The sequence below is a fragment of the Podarcis gaigeae genome (assembly GCF_964106915.1).
Source record: "Podarcis gaigeae genome assembly, chromosome: 1".
NCBI lineage: Eukaryota > Metazoa > Chordata > Lepidosauria > Squamata > Lacertidae > Podarcis > Podarcis gaigeae.
The window spans coordinates 103,504,127-103,521,171 of NC_139678.1; the positions used below are offsets into that span (position 1 = coordinate 103,504,127).

A 17,045-nucleotide genomic window follows, 5' to 3' on the forward strand; every position below is an offset into this window, starting at 1 on the left:
GCAAGGTGTCAATGGCTGCACATGGCAAAGACAGCAAGGATCTGTAGAGGAGGGAGCAGGCAAGCCTGTGGGCCTGCCTATGGCGGGGAATCAGGTCTGTACTACTGCTTGTCTCTGCAGTGCTGTGTTACTTCCTGCTTTGGAGACCAGAAGCAAGAACACCATAGAGCACAGATGGTTGGTTATGGACCAAACTGTGCAACAGAGTCTTTATCTCAGGTTTTGATCTTGTCCTTTGGCACACTTGCCTAAAAGACTAGTCAACAGACTTTGAGATGGTTGTGCGGTGAAATATTGGGGGGGGGGGGGAACCCACCCTGTAACAATTGACAGAACCACCCAAATATTATCGACCAAACACCTTATACAAGTGTATTTCACCTTGTATAAATTTCACATTTGGGACAGAACACTGACAAAACTGAGTTCAATGGAAGGTCAATGGAAAAACTATAACTGGACACAAACAAGGCTTGAATGGTGTCAGCGCAAGTTGTTTATTACAAATTATATACTGCTACTTTTAGCAGCCAGTCTAATCTTCTGGTAGCCCGGGGAAAACTGACAAACTGCAAGTCCTTTTTTGAATCAACACTCCCGTTATCACCTTAATTCCACAAATACAAAGTAAATATAAAGTAAATTAATAGCTTAGAGTCTGTTGCCTCGCTCCTAAACTTATTTTATTTGGCAACCGTGAATCAGATTGTAATAAAGTGCAGCCTGTGTTGCCCCCCAGAGATTTTTGACTACAACCTCCATCATCCCTGATCCTTAGTCATCTGGCTGGGGCTGATGGGAGCTGTATGTCCCCCCAAAACAACCCTGGAGGGCACCAGGTTGAACAAGGCTGCTATAGAGGCATGATTATTTCAATTCTAGTTATACCTTCAGAAAGCTTCTTCCCCACTAACTGCCTGAACCTGAATGGAAATAATACAATACCATGTTGTTATGCCTTCATTTTCCAACATGAAACCAGGCTGCATTCTGCCACAAAGCACCTTACCTCGCTTTGCATGTGCTGAGACTCCTTAGCCGTGAGGTACGTTGGTGTTTCAAAGTCCAGCATGGGCTTCCCTCTTTCCTTTTCATATTTTTCCTTGTACTTCACCTGCCGAGAGGGAGATAAATGTTATATCCAGTGCATTGCTAGATATAGAATAGAAATGTACAGGGGTGGCCCTGGAATGTGGAAGGGAATTAGCTCTCTTCCCCAAGCCGCGCTCAAGAAACAATCATGTCAGTGATGAAAACCGCATGTCACGGTGAGTGACTTGTTGGGTGACCCCCAACACAGTCTGCTGCACCTCACAGAGGAGGGCAGCAGAATGCTGCTACCAGATGTCAAGGGTCAAGGCCAATTTCTATGCTCCGATGGCAACACGGTTGCCGTCCACTTCTTCACATGTCAGGGCCCCATTTTGCAGCTGTAAAGATAGGAAGACACAACTGTGTGGTTTGCATGTCTAGTTCACACAGCATTGCCTATGTGGAATTATGGCAATTTGTGAATAAGGGTTCAGAGAACGGTCTGAAAACCAATGTACAAGAGTTTTTCGTTCAGTCGGAAAACAGCACAGATAGTTAGAAACAACATTAACAACAGGCAGGTCCCGAAACATTTTCAGACCTGGATTTAAGGCAAATTTTGAATTGGAGGATTATTCCCGGAATTCCTTGGGAAAAGCAACTTCTTCATTTATACTGTAAATGTACTCCAAGATCAAAAGGAGTTTAATGTTGAAATAACTTTACAGCAATACTTTTTTTATAAAAAGTGGTGCATTTCCCCCTTCTTGGCAGACTGACCCTTCTAGATTCTAGAATGCAATGCAATGGGTTGTGAACGACAAATAAAAAGCAGGAAACACTTATCCATGACTTACTATGCTCTGAAGTTCTGAGGCCTCCTTTAGATGGATCTGTTCAAGGTTATCTGGAACCACATGGTAGTGACCTTTACTCTTCTCATATTTCTTCTTGTACTGGTACTAAAGGGGAAGGTGTCAAAAACCACCTCAATAACAAAAAGGCCTAACCTGATCAGCTTTCTAGCTCCAGCCGATCCAACCATTTCAACAGAAAAACAAGAAACCCAAAGCATTTTTTTTAAAAAAGGAAAAGAAGAAGAAGAAAAAGGAATACATAAAGGAGTGGGGGAGGGAGAAAAAAAAAATCTTAGACTAATGCCGAAGTACTTGTGAAAGCTACTTTTCCCTTGCAATATTATGCAAGAAGGAACAAAATATTGTAAGTAAATAAAAAGAAAACCCCCAAAAAAGAAAGAAGGAAGAACAAAAGAAATATAGTGAATATATGGTACAATTAAAATGGAAGACAACGCCACATCTTCTTCTCTTGTTAGCATATTCATCATTCTGTGGTCTAACAGCAGGATGATAAAAGTTCAGCAAAAGCAGAATTAATTTTGGAAAGGTTTTAAAAACTTAAAAGAAGAAGTATGTTGAAATAATATTAAGCACAAAAAATATTGAAATCAAGAGGAGGAAAATGGTATTCCTGTTAGTCAAAAAGGAAAGTTAAAAAGGCAAAAAAAAAAAAACCATTTACATGTGGTTAGAGGTTTTACAATATTAGCAGTTCTATAGCTAATAGAAAATGCTTGAGAGACTAGGGGTATTAATGCTGGTAGTCCGCATGAGGAACACTCATTAGGCAAGGGAGAAGAAAGATCACTACCAGGTGATTTCCTAGGAACAGTCAAGGAGGAAAGCTGTTACAGAAATTGTTAGCGGATATTATCTCAGAAAGGCAGATGGATGAAATGCTAAAGTGAATATGGTCTGAGATGAGCTTAAGAGGCTTACAGAACTGGCGAGCTGGCTGGTGTTCAAGACATGATGCATCGACAGGGATTCAGACATGTCTGTCACTGGTTTGTGAAGTTTCTTCAGGTCCGCCTTATATTTAATCTGATGGGGGAAGTTCAAATAAACGCAATAAAGGAAAAGGCAAGCAACACTTAGAAATCGGACGCATTAAAAAGGAACAGGACTCAGTCAGACTTTGCATCAAAATGTTGTGGGGGCAGGGCACTGGGCAAGAGATGGCTAATGAGATCTGAATTACTGCAAATGTTCCTTAAATGATTTGTCGCAAAGTTGCCAGGCATATGTTCCGTTAGGGAAATTCAGGTACATGGCCCAAGAAGGCTAGGAGATGGCTGAAGATGACAACTCAACATCACTATTTTCTGTGGTTGTGCTTGCTTGTGGAATGTGCTTGTCTGACACCTTCATTACATAACCTTAGGTGCCAGGCAAAAAAATTCCTCTTCTCCTAGCCCTTTGGCTAATTAAACAATCTGCGGCCTTTTAAACCGTGTGTGTGTGTGTGTGTGTGATGTTGTTTGATACTAAAGCATGTATTTTTGTATTTTTATATTGTAAACTGCCCTGTGATCCTCAGATGAAGGTTGGTATAGAAATTTAATATATAATAATAATAATAATATCCCTCCCTTCGGCCAGTATTATGTTCAGGGGCTCAACTCCCAGTTCTGCCTCATACTCGGTTTCATGGGCAAGCTGCTTCTCCCTTATGACTAGCTACACCCCTCAAGGCAGCCATTTTGTGACTAGCCATGGTCTCCCAGCTGCCATTATGTGGTGATACTCATAAGCTTTTCCAAATGGGCCCATGAGCCTGAAAAGGGTTGGTAACTGTTATGTATTGAAGTTCTCACCCTGGGCCAGCAGGAGAATACTGTAGATAGTTATGCAAATAAGGGATCGAAAGTGACGTTCAGTGATTGGATAGTTTTAGAAAATTGTTACAGTTACGTTGTACTGGAGCTCTATATAAGCAGGCTGACTGAACCCTTCAGATCAGTTCTGTTCTGCCCTCTGAATAAACAAGAGCTGTTTGAAGAATCGCTGTGTCGTCTGATATGTTCACCCACAACTTAACAGTAACTACTGGACTAAAGGCCCACACATACCTCACTAGCGATGTGGTGGGCATCTTTTAAGGTCTTGTAGATCTTGGCCTCCTTCAGGTCGTATTGCGGCTTATTGCCCTTCTCCTTGTCAAACTTCTCTTTGTATTTGATCTAATTCCAAGAGGAACAAGTGTTAAAACAAGGTCCTGACTTTTAGCTTGTCTGGTGCCAAGGGAGAAAGAGTGCACATTGTCAAAACTGATCCCGATTGCAAGCAGACAGGTAGAACAATGCAAGCCATAAGACCTCTTTGAAAAAGAAGATACCATTAACGAAGGCCAGGAAAATTCACGTGATGCAGCAATGAACTTGGCACACACTGCATTTACAAGATTTCATGTTGCGTCTTTCATTCAGTAGTTGTGTTTCAGCTCCACATTTGAAATATATGACTCATTCATTGGGGGGCGGGAATCTGAATGTTGTGTGTGTGCAGCATGGCTATCAAGAGACACAAGAGCTAAATTATGACTGCATTGTACATTTTTCTGTGGCCTAAAATGGGTGTTTCCTGATACAGGGCAATCGAAACATCTGACTTTCTAAATATTTCTTTCCTGCCTTCCCTCCAAGGGATTTTGAGCAGCATTCAAGTCTCAGGGTAGATCTACACACAGGGGAAAAACCACTATAAATAAGTCAGAAACTAGATCGTTATAACAAAAAAATTAAAAACCCCTATGAAAAGATTTCCTGCTCTCTGGTGTCATCTGGTGTTGCATGTTATTAGTGCATTCAAATCATTGTTTCTTTACTAATAATGAAAGTAGGTTTGACAGAGACTGTAATTTCCCCAAGACTCCTCCCAGTAAATTTACACCTCAGCATGGTTTTGAACCAAGGTTTGCTACACTGGAGCCCAATGTTCTACAAATACACTGCCTAATCAAAGAGGCAGTTGCATTTGATCTGATAACTATTGGCTTTAAGAGAAATTGCAAAAAGACTCTGATTTTAAATAAAAAGACATGTTCATGATAGAGTATAAAGGTCCTGCTAGATGCACTATTCTCTCAGCACTAGAATTCAGCAGACTACTACAATGCACTTTTATTTACAATGACTTTCCTATGTCCTCTGATGGAGAGTCCGGTTCTGCCTGACAACTGAAGTGAGAAAATGCAGCTTGGTTACTTTCATTCTAATGGAGGAATAAACAGATTCACCATGGTTTCAGTTGAAGAACTTGCCAGGGGATATTACTGCTCACTACTACTTTGCACTGTTAGTGTGCAAAGTACACAGAGCAAGGTTCTTAAGACTGAAAAGCTTCATTATCAAGCTACTCCATAAAAGAAGAGGTAAGATATTAGTCATTTGCTAGAGAGAGAGAAAAAATAGCAGTTATACAAATCCTGGCATGACCCAGCAAAAATTAAGCACCTGGATTCCAAATGATTTCAACGAGAGCTTATTTTAGCCCTCTCACGTTGAAATCAATGGTTTGATATGCTTAATTCTACATGGATGGCACCCAATCTTCACCCCACCCCTGGCAAGAGCTGATTGACGTAACTGATGAAAGGAATAGGTCATGCTAGGGAGCAATGCACAGGGCTGAAAAGAAGAAAAGTTTAACGTTAGAAAACTGGAAGATGCCGCAGTGCAGATTTCAATTCCATTCCACGATTCTGGATGTCTAAAACATGTTGGCATGTTTTTATCCACACAACCCTGTATCCTTCATGCTGGATAGCCTCATCTTTTGGACATGGGTTGACAAAAGATGCCAGGGGTCAATATTCAAGTGACAGTCAAGTACGCTGTTTATGTTTACTTTTTAAAAAATGCAGGACACTCTGGGCACTGAGGCTCTTGAGAAGGACAAGACTCTTCCTACAATGACACAGACACACACCCAAACACAAATGACGTATTACAGGTAGGTGGGGACCATTATGGGCCACCACAATTCAGAGATGCATTTTGTGTCTGATTTCTGAATGAATAGTGGTTCCACAGGGCACAAGCTACTTTCTTAGAATACTCTGTGGGTTTCAAAAGCACTTTGACATTTGTCGTGAGGACCCACTAGATCAAAATGCAAGTCTCTCGTTAATACTTGCAATTTCCAAAACAAGAGGCAGGGGGACTTGTTTCAATATTAAAACAAAAAGCAGCAACAAAACCATAAGACACAGTATACAAGAGTATCAGTAGCAGTGACAACATAGATGACAAAAGACACTGTGTAGATGGTGTTTTGACAGTTTTCATGGCAAATTCCTGCTGTTTCTCACAAGTAGAAAAAGACGGTTTCTCTGACATGCAGCTGTCCCATGCAACAATCACAAAGAGAAATGGGAAATAAAAGCATCCCCCTTTATTCCTTATGAAATTTCTGTCCATAACCTGTAGAAAATTGGTGCAAATATGTCATTTACTTTCTAAACCATTTAAGAGTGAGTGAAGAATCATCTGAAAATGTCTGTCCGCAAATAACAGTAGTTAAGGAGCTATTTGCAAGAGTTCAGGAATTTGTTTGAAGGTAATTCATCAGAAGCCTTTTCCCTAAATTGGTGGCTTTTAATAGGGGTGTCCACATTGTTATATTCAATGAATGTAGACTTTGAGGACTGTGTACAGAAATAGCTGAGCTGTTCACTCGTACAATTTTTTACATGCAGCATTCCACAAGAGCATATTTTGTGTACCTGCAGCAGTTGAGCTATAAGAGCTCGTACCTGTGCTCAGTGCAATGTGTGGACAAGCTTATTCTGTTTCAAGAAACTCTGGGTTCTTAGTGAGAAGGTCAGAAATGATGAACTAGCTTCCCTGAACAACAGCTTGTCCGCTGCTACTGCTCCTCCTCTGCAATCCTGGAGAGGATTGGGAATGTTCCAGGATATATTCTCAGTTAATTCAGGGCAACAAAAGTGGTTCCTGAAGTCTGGGCAGCATTCTACATCAACTGACTGTGCACATGAACTGGGGAGAAAGCACACTGCAGAGTGCACAGTTGTATTCAAGTGTAGATAGCTGTCACAGTTCAAATACAGTTCAAATGCCACATATAAAATACAGAGCATGGGTTGTGCTCTTAACACACTGACATGAAAACTAGTGAATGGTTCAGGAATTGCCACCAATGTCATATAGTGGGAAGGGTAAATGTTTGACTAAATTCCCCACTTTCATGTATTTTGGACAACTCAAGCTTTTTCTTGAAGCCGAGACATTCTCAGAACAAATTCCCAACTTTGCATAAGGAAGAAAGGGGAGGTCTCACAAATCCACAAGGTTTTAATGTTCTTTTTTAAAAATAAAAATAAAAATAAAAATAGAAGCAGTGCCTTGAACACTTAGGATTGTGCCAAGAATATAGAATCTAGCAAGAGACTCATGAAATTGGTAGCAGCATAGGAGAGCCGCTTAAAATCCATCTTACATGGCTACTTAGGACATTAGCTTTCTTAACGTGTCTCATCATGGGCGTGTCGTATGATGCAGCCCCATGGCCCCTCATGCGTCCTTTGATGTATTCTGCCTACAAAGCGTAGCAAGATGGCAAGATTAGAATGGCAAACCTCCAAGATGGACAAAGCAAGAAGCTGAGGTAGAAGAGCCAGTGATATTCTTGTCTTTGTGGGGGGCAGGGAGTCTCGTGGGAAGCAGCATGGGTCAGAAACGCACCAAGTGAAGTCAGTCAGTGTTTGTCAGAGAGGAAAGAGGCATACGCTAGCACAAAAACGCAAAAAGTTAACACGTTGTTTGAAGTACTTTCCCTGAGGGGAAAGTCCAGTGCTGCTACCCTCACTATAGAAATATATAACAGCACAAACATTAAAATGTCTGCTAAAGAAAATTGATAAGGGAATAACTGGAGAGAAGACAATAAAAAGAAACATTTTGCCTCCCAGTACGCAGCAAATGACCAAACATTTATGGCATGTTTTTTAACACAAAAATTGTTTCAGGTCATTGGTATGGGAGCCTTCCATATGTTGTTGGACTCCAGTTCCTATCACCCCCAGCCAGCATGGGCAATGGTCAGGGAAGATGGGAAGTGTATTCCTCAGGTACCCCATGCCTGATTTATATGGAGGAAATGTCAACTACTGAAATCATTGTTATTATGGCTAAAGAAAGGCAATTAGCATCAAAGTTTGGCATGGTCAGGAATCTGCTAAGGGCCAGCACTCTAGCAGGGCACCCACTGAACCTCTCTTCACCAGGACCAACCTGCTTATTCACTCATCTTTTGCTGTGGCTCAGACAATACTGGTGATGTAAAGGATGAGATGAACCCTTGGGGGGTTTTGTGGGGGATTGGGGGGTTCCACTGTATTCAAAACAGATATAAATCATTTTAAATGCAAGGTAAGAGTTTAGTAATATAAACCAAAGAGAGAGAAAGAAAGAAAGAAAGAAAGAAAGAAAGAAAGGAAGGAAGGAAGGAAGGAAGGAAGGACAAGCCGAGGCCCATGGAAACATGAATCTGGATTACTTCGCTCATCAGTGCTACTTTGTGAGAACAGAGACTCTGAATGCACAAGGAGTTCCTGTCCCACTCAGTATAATGGGTGAGGCAGCTCCCTGTGTGTAAAGGGTGCTTTCAGCACAGTAATTGTCTCTTCAATGAGCTAAATAGGAAGCTCACCTACACAGGGACACAATACACAGAGTATAGCATCCACGTACCACAGCAGACTTCAATAGGCTGTCAATACCTTTCAAAACAATCTAAGCCCCTAGGTCAAGAGCTTGATCAGGGATGGTAGAGTTGGAAGGGACCACAAGGGCCATCTAGCCCAAACCCCTGCAAGGCAGGAATCTTTTTGCCCGGCGTGGGGCTCGAACTCACAATCCTGAGATTAAGAGACACAAGCTCTACTGACTTCGCTAACTTTCGGGACGGGGTGGGTAGGCTTTGGTGGCAGCAGTGAAACAAGGAGGTATTGAAGTACATACACCAGAGTCCAGCACCCGGATGTGGATGCAAATTGCCCACTCCCCAGATATCAGATTGATGATTGGATGACCAGAGATAAGTAAATAAGCTCCTCCCTCATTGGATCTGTACAGAACAGTGGAGGGGGGGGGGGTAGGCTGTTTGCTTGTACCGCATATTTATGTGCATATGAGATGGTGAGGTGGCCACAACCACGATTGACAGACAGCCCTGGAAGATTTGGCCAGAAAATATTAACCACCCCAATCTCAAATAAATTATCTCTAAAGCTGCTTTATCTGTAAAGTCAACATTACATCAAAATGATTGCAAAAGAAAATGTATGCCATATGGTTATAAATTGAAGCAGCCACCTGTTCATACCTGGCTTGTAAGTTTGGACACCTCCTTGGCAAGTTCAATATCTGGACGTCCAAGCATGCTGACTCCCATACCAGCTTCTCCACGAGCTTTGGCTTTATATTCAATCTAAGACGAATATATGAAATGTCAAGGGGTTAAAAAAACAAAAACAACACCCCCCCGGCTTCTACATACTGAAATGAAACAATTTATATGCATGCTGTCATATTGCCACAAGTTACTGAACAGTTACACTGATAAAGTACTTACATCACTGACTAAATGGGAGACTTGGGTGGCTTTCTTAATATCAGGGCGATCCGCCACACTAGTGTAATGGAGCTTGGATTTGGCATCCTTTTTGTATTGGATCTAGGTGAACACAAGGATAAAGAGAAGCAGTTACTGTTGTGTTTTCTTTTTAAGGAAAGAACAAGATCCTCTTGATGATAATGTTTTCACCAGAGCTATTGTTGATGCCGGGGGACGCAGGTGGCGCTGTGGGTTAAAGCCTCAGCGCCTAGGACTTGCCGATCAAAAGGTCGGCGGTTCGAATCCCTGCGGCGGGGTGCGCTCCCGCTGATCGGTCCCAGCGCCTGCCAACCTAGCAGTTCGAAAGCACCTCCGAGTGCAAGTAGATAAATAGGGACCGCTTACCAGCGGGAAGGTAAACCCGGAAGTGTCTCCGGACAGTGCTGGCCCCTGGCCTCTTAAGTGAGATAGGCGCACAACCCCAGAGTCTGTCAAGACTGGCCCGTACGGGCAGGGGTACCTTTACCTTTACCTTTATTGTTGATGCCCACCACCCATGCAAAAACTGCATACATTTCACTGTAACGAAACAAAGTCGGCATGGAAAAGCTACAGCCACCCATGTCAACGTGTGTTTCTCCTATGGCCCATAGCTTTGAAAGGATTATTCCTTAGATTGCCCATCCAGGGTTTTAATGACACAACTGGAGGAATAACTTACAGTGCTCTGATTCTTTGCAACTTCCATGGCGTGTTTCACATCAGGAGGCTCCAGCATGATTGAATAGTCTGACTTGCCTTTCTCCTTGTGGAATTTCTTTTTATAATTTGTCTGTTTCAGAACAGAAAAGAGTTGTGACACACATTCTTCACCTGAGGCTTACTTTGCCGACATTTATAATAAGAAACATAGGTGATGACTTCTACGCTTAAGGAAGACAGGGGAGCATTCGTGTGGGCCCTCACACATGCACTTGTAGGAAGCTTTGTTTCCTGATCTGCTGCAAGTTTTCCTCTACGGTCAGAAGCTCTCCACATTAAAAAGAGAGAGGGAGAGATTCAAAGGGCAGCTACATAAACGAGAATAAAGTTGACTGTAAGGACTGGTCCCTATGTGGAAAGCCCATCAGTCAAAAACACAACAAACAGATATTGCATTGAATGGGTGTTCCCCTGATGATTTATGGCTATTTAATCCAGCAGAGATTTTCGTCAGTCAAACAAAGATCAAGGTGATCTTCAGTGATTGCTCCTTCCTACACCAACCCCGTGCTCCTGACTGCTGGGGAACCCTTTGGAAGAATATAAAAGATGGGACACGTACCCAAAATCATAGGAGGCAAGCACCAAGCAATTACTTAACCTATGTCTCAATTGCTGCATCCATATTTTATTTACAGTTATTTTAAAATGACTAGAAAGAATTAACTGCAATGAACCCAATTCTGCACACACACACACACACACACACACACACACACACACACACTGTTATAGTTCTTCAGCCGCTACCACTGCCACTCATTTCTACCACACTCTTTAATTTGTAAAGCGTTTCAAAACCTATGTTCATAATCAAGTCCCTTACCAACAATTCATTCAAACAGGCATGGATCATGCAAACTCATATCAGAAGAAACAATTTCCAGATTTGACAGCCTGCAGAAATATATTTGAAGGCATTCTCTCTCTTTTTCAACACGCTAAGCTTCCATCTACACACGATTTCAGAAACTCTGTTCAACCACGTTATTAAACTTATGCTGATATTTAACTATGTGAGCTAACAGGCTGGTGTAAGTAACATCAGCCCTGGTGAACATGGAGCAGCACCCTTTTAGTAAGCCTTAATTGGCATGAAGTATAATTTATAATGGAGCAACAACAGTTTCCATCACCAAGTATAAACAAAACAAATGCAAGCGTCAACTCAACCAGTGATGTGACTATAGTAATGCAAAAGCAGTTTACCTCACTGACGTTCTTGGTTACGTTTTTGACATGAACAGTGTCTCGTGTTTCTGGCAATTTTGTAAAGGAGCCATGTGGCAGGTGCTTCTTAACATGTTCTTTGTATTTGTTCTGGTGATGAAGAGAAACAACAGTTATTGAAGTAATATGTATTAAATAAGGAATAAATGCTGAAAACTGGAGAATTATATACATACATATATAAATGATAAATTACCTCAGACACGAGAGCACTAACAGTCTTTGCAAGAAGGATCTGAGGAGTATCTGGAACTGGGTGGATAGTTCCCCTTTCCTTGTTATGCTTCTCTTTATATTTTAACTGGGAAATGAAATGGAAAGGTATTAGTTTCAAGCAGTGTATAATAAACAGGGCTACACAAATGGGCTCGCCACTGATGGGCATGTGTTTTATTCTGGTGTGAGTCTCCATCCTTCTCTGGACTACAGAAAGGCAAGAGCTAGCTCAAATTTTGCATTAACTATTGGAGAGCTTTGGAGGACTCTATTCTAAAGTCCGAACACAGTGTGGGAAAATTTCTGCCCTTCTACCAGTATGAGAGAAGAGTGGTGGATTTCCTGACATTGTACTGAGACCTGGTGATGTTCAGTGTGGCAGAGACAACTCTATGCCCTTCAACCAGTTTGGCGTGGGGGCGCTGGATGGCATTAACAGTGCAATTGTGCTGGGCCCTGGAGATGTTTTGAAGTACATCCAGAGCCCAGAAAGGCACTAGTAAGAAGGCAGTGACTTGGGCTGGTTATAAAGGCTACAGGAAATTCGAGGACCCCTGTAAATCATGGTAGTTATTTCTTTCCTTACCACTATTACCAGAACTGAACCTGACATTAAAAGGTGTTTTTGTTATCCAATGCTGAAAATGTTTCTCGGTGTGATTGGTTTGCCACACCTACTTAGAAAAGTACAATCATTTGCTAAGGTTTACATGCTGATCTGGGTGACCAAGACTTAAAAAGGGGTGGGGGGTGGGGAAGCTTCCATTAAAAGGATTTTAGAATACTCACATCACTCGCCAAGATTGCATTCTGCAAAGCCAACACTGTGTTTTTGTCATCTGTTACGGATAGCTTGCATCCTCTATAGTACTCTCGGTCATATTTGTAATCATACTACAAAGAAACAGGAGAATAAAAAGTGTCAGAAGTGCAGCCTGTGGCACCAGAGGTATGCCTCGCTATGTCAGGAAATAAAATGGGTGCATGTGGTTTTAGTTTCCTTACATCACTCTGTTGCAAAGATGATTTGGCAGCTTGGATGAAGTCCGGTCTGTCCACAGTCCAGTGCCAGTGAGCTTTGGCAGCTTCATATTTCTTCTTGTAATCCAGCTGTTCAAAGAGAAATAGATAAACAATGTAAACATAGACTCAAGCCATTCTTGTAAAAGGGTCACCATAAAACAAGAGTGAAAAGGATATTTTTGATTCCCAAAAATAAATACGTAACTAAATGTTTGGTGGTGCAGATGCAAACTTTTATGTCTAGGAATTCTGACACTCCCCATAAAGTTTCACTTTCCCTTGGCCATTTATCCAAAGTTGAGCAGTTGATAAATCTCCTATTTTTACCAGTAGGCTGGGAGCGCAACCTCCCCGCCTCCCCACAATATGAGTGGGCTATGTTTGCCATGGCTTGCGGACTGTACAAGGCTGCAGACAAACAGGTCTGCCACTTTCTACTTTTCCATCCATATCTGCCTTTTTCTCGCTCTTCTACAGAATTTTAGCTCTGCTGTGGAACAAGCATGGGAAAAGGCATAGCCTTAAAAGGAAAAAGACAAAAGATTAAACAGGTCGTGGGTTTTATGTTTGGAACGACCACATTTTTTTAGCTGTCAGGAATACAGCATGTTAAAAAGGATGGTTTGTTCGTACATGGCTCTTTCAGGAAGTTGGAACCTGGGGATTTGCACCACCTACAATTTGTACTCTGCCCAAAGGGATGGGGGTGGACATTTCTCTATCCCACACATATCTAAAGTTGGCATGAGATGCACTGCCTCATCCGATCTGGCTAGGAGTTTCCGTAAGCGTATGGAAATTAGGCACCGAAAGAGGCCTCAGCTGAGTGGGACCTGGGAGCCCTACTCCCTCAGTTTCCTTTGTAAGGCTTAGTCACCGGCAACAATAGCACTGGACTCACATTGCTGTTTACTTTGTAGGCCTGCTTGGCAGCTTTGATATGAACGGAATCCGGTACAACGTTGCAGTGAGACTTATTCTGTTGATAGACTTCTTTGTATTTCAGCTGTCGAAAGAACAAGAAGGTTAACGTTGCAGATCTCTTTACACGGCTAAACAGAAATCACCCCAGGGAAAATTGTGTTAATCTGCCCTGGTAGGTCCAAGGAGGCACTGAATTTAGCGAACATCTGAGCAGTGGAGCCCCATTTGCCCTAAGAGAACAACCTTCGCTGCATTAAGGGTCCTCCTCCACTGGCAGCCCCCAGCCCCACCTCCCACACTGTTCCAGAAGGTTCCTCACAGCCCACCAAAATTGCATGAGGGTTGTGTTGGGAGCTGCAGGAGAGAAACAGGGATTTAGCAAATGTCACTTCCAATTTTCTGCCAAATGGGAGAGCCTGCTCCTGCTGGTGGAAGCAAAGTCTAGTACCAACCCATAATACGTAAGCCTACGGGCCTTTCTCTTAATCCCCATAAAAAGGTAAGCAATCTGAGTGGTAAATAATGAGTAAATATGAGAAAATTCATTAATAAATTCATTCATTCATTCATTCTCCCACCATGAATCTATTGTTTCAACAAATATTGGCGTATATCAAATAACCACACTTATAAACACTGCTATGAAATTTGAGCTATGTTGAAAATAAAGAAAGATGTTTAAATAGTCTAAGGCTTAGCTTTTATAGTGACGCAAACAAAATCTAATATATATCGTCTTACAGACTAATGAGCAGAAAATGAATTTGGAACTTTGCTAGACAGAGTTTATATAGAACGATTGGTCTCACCCGAAGTGTAGATTTGCGAGTAGGGATGCTGGAGCCAAGGAGTCATGTCCTATCCCATTGGCTCCAGCATCCTGTGAGGTAAATGATATTGTTTACTTACATCGCTTATTCTGTCCTTGACCTTCCGTACGTGGAGTAACATGGGAGTATCATGGATTGTGGTATATCCCTTTGGTTTGGCCTTGTTATATTCCAGTTTGTAGAGGATCTGGCAGCAAGAAAGGGCCAAGTTAAGTACAAGCAGTCATTAGAAATAGCATTTTAATTTTCTTTTTTAAAAAATACCCAAAGTGAACAGATATGTATACAACAATATGTATTGTTGTAGTTTACCTTAGACTATCTGAAGGAACTGGAAAAGGCCTGCTCCATCCTCTTTCCCATTCACTCCCATGGGTTTTCCACTGATGTGCTGAACAGGACTGGATTGGAGGATATATCTCCCCAGTCAGAACCTTACCCACCCAGCGCACTGTCCCAGCCTCCAAGCTGGTCCTGCTTGTGGATTTCACAACTGGTTGGTGAGGATGCTGGACTGTGATGGGCCTTTGGACCAGATCCGGCAGGCTTCTTCTTACGTTCTTCTATCCTTAACCCACCCTCCATGTGCATGAGGGTTCCTCATGCACAGTTCCTCCCCATCTCCTAGTGAGCTGTCTCCTACTTGTAAACATGGGGACAGAATGTCCAAATGCTGCCCAGGTACACACAGTCTTGCCCAGGTGACAAACTGCATGCTTGATTGCTGCACTAAAGTAGGAAATCAGCTAGGCAGTTTTCACCTTCACGATCTGAGCACTCTCTACACAGGCAGCACTGGGATGTTCTGCTTCGGCAGGTGGAAGTGGTAGAGGGAGGGATGATGTGCTAAGCGTTTAGGATCACAATCATGGCTATTGGGCTTGGACTGCAACCCTTCCAACCATTGGCACTTATCTTATCTGGACCTGCTTTTTACTCAAAAGTCTGCACGAGCGCATCCTCCTGCTAAGCTTTCCACTTTCCTAACGTATGTTTTGAAGAGTAGGAAGACCAATAGAGAAAGCATGGTACATTGTTTCTTACACTAAGTATGTAACCTCTCACATGTGGGTGTGCTACTTGTGCCCAGTCAGTGGCTTCCTATCTACAATGGAGAGAAGGGAGAGGGTCAGGGCAGATTGTGGATGGAAACATGGGTTGGATGGTGTAGGAGGATACTGGCTAGTATAAGGAACACGCCAGGCTCAAATCCCTCCATAGGTAATTGACCAATTTTTGGGTTAGTCACTGTTTCTCAGCCTAACCTACCTTACAGGGTTGTTGGGATAAATTAGACAAAGCCAATTTCGCCACTCTGTGCAACTTGGAAGAAGAGTTGGATGGGTGTGGAGCTGTCCCATCTACCCCCAGCCACACAATGCATCCGTCTTCCATATCACGGTGCATCCCAGATGTTGTCAGACTGCAACTCCCATTGACCTCAGCCAGCATGGCCAATAGTGAGAGATGATGGGAGTTGTAGTCCAGCAGCTTCTGGAGGGCACCAGGTTGGGGGAGACTGCACTAAGCAGTTGGTGGTTGCTGAATTTCCCAAACTCACTCATTTGCCTGAGCATTTTTAGGCAGACAGTCCTTGTTGCTGTTTCCCTCAGCTTCGCAGTTCCTAACACCCGCCCCGACCCCAAACTGGCAAGCTGCGTTTCTCTTATTGTCCCCTTCCTCTCCCATCCCATCAGTCAGAATAAAAACCCTGGCTATCCCCATCGTTGTCACACAAAGATTAGTCCAGAAAGACACCATACTGTTCCTCCCCCCCTCCCATTTGTCATGACAATTTCCACACTTACATCACTGATTTGCTTGTTGACTTTCGTCGTCCTCAGGTGTTCCGGAGTATCCACAATCGATGTAAACTTGTCCTTCTGCTTTTCATACAGCTGTTTGTATTTGTACTGTGGAATTTTTTTTTAAAAAAAAAGCAGCAGTGAATGGTGGGGAATGACAGCAAATCAACAACAACACCCCACCACAAATGCACATTTTAAGAAGAGTCCTAGCCTTAGCCTGCCTGTTCCAGCAGCTGTCATAGAAGTCAACCGAAACTGTGTACGTGGGGGGAGCCAAGCCCACACGATGGAAATGCCGGAGTTAAGCTTGCTTTTGGTTACGCTGACTTCTAAACAGGTCAAGTGTGGGGCAGTGGCTGGAGCACTAGATTTGGACATGGGAGCTTGTATCAAAACACCCTTCAGCTATGTGGTTCCAGGGTTGGCCTTTGGCAAGTCATCATCTTTAACTTATCCCACGGACTTGATGCGAGGATAAAAATGGGATAATCCTTTGCATCATCCTTCCCTGGGCCGGAAGCAAACACAACCAATAAAGGAACTAAACTAGCAGGGTTTGCCGCTAGTGGATAAAACCCCAAACTCTACGATCGCACTAAGAAATCAAAGGAGCCACTTAGCCGAATAAGAAGAGTGGGTGAGTAAGCATTTAAAAAATGGGTTTAAGAAGCGTCCCCCTCCCTCAGTCAAGCCCACAAAGTCTACTGCAGGGGTAAGCAAACTAAGGCCCGGGGGCCAGATCCGGCCCAATAGCCTTCTAAATCCGGCCTGTTGATGGTCCA

General features: G+C 42.8%; 1 protein-coding gene across 1 annotated transcript in view; it reads right to left on the reverse strand.

The window, feature by feature from the left end:
* NEB (nebulin) overlaps positions 1 to 17,045 on the reverse strand; it is a 157,416-nt gene that overhangs the window by 25,151 nt on the left and 115,220 nt on the right. The window contains exons 124-138 of the mRNA XM_083702309.1: positions 16,264 to 16,368; positions 14,535 to 14,642; positions 13,603 to 13,707; positions 12,684 to 12,788; positions 12,468 to 12,572; positions 11,659 to 11,763; positions 11,442 to 11,552; positions 10,192 to 10,302; positions 9,489 to 9,590; positions 9,240 to 9,344; positions 7,353 to 7,451; positions 3,965 to 4,075; positions 2,832 to 2,936; positions 1,890 to 1,994; positions 1,010 to 1,114 (exon numbers count right to left, since the gene is read on the reverse strand). Coding sequence (XP_083558435.1) covers positions 1,010 to 1,114; positions 1,890 to 1,994; positions 2,832 to 2,936; positions 3,965 to 4,075; positions 7,353 to 7,451; positions 9,240 to 9,344; positions 9,489 to 9,590; positions 10,192 to 10,302; positions 11,442 to 11,552; positions 11,659 to 11,763; positions 12,468 to 12,572; positions 12,684 to 12,788; positions 13,603 to 13,707; positions 14,535 to 14,642; positions 16,264 to 16,368 — 1,587 coding nt within the window. The remainder of the gene's footprint in view (positions 1 to 1,009; positions 1,115 to 1,889; positions 1,995 to 2,831; positions 2,937 to 3,964; positions 4,076 to 7,352; positions 7,452 to 9,239; positions 9,345 to 9,488; positions 9,591 to 10,191; positions 10,303 to 11,441; positions 11,553 to 11,658; positions 11,764 to 12,467; positions 12,573 to 12,683; positions 12,789 to 13,602; positions 13,708 to 14,534; positions 14,643 to 16,263; positions 16,369 to 17,045) is intronic.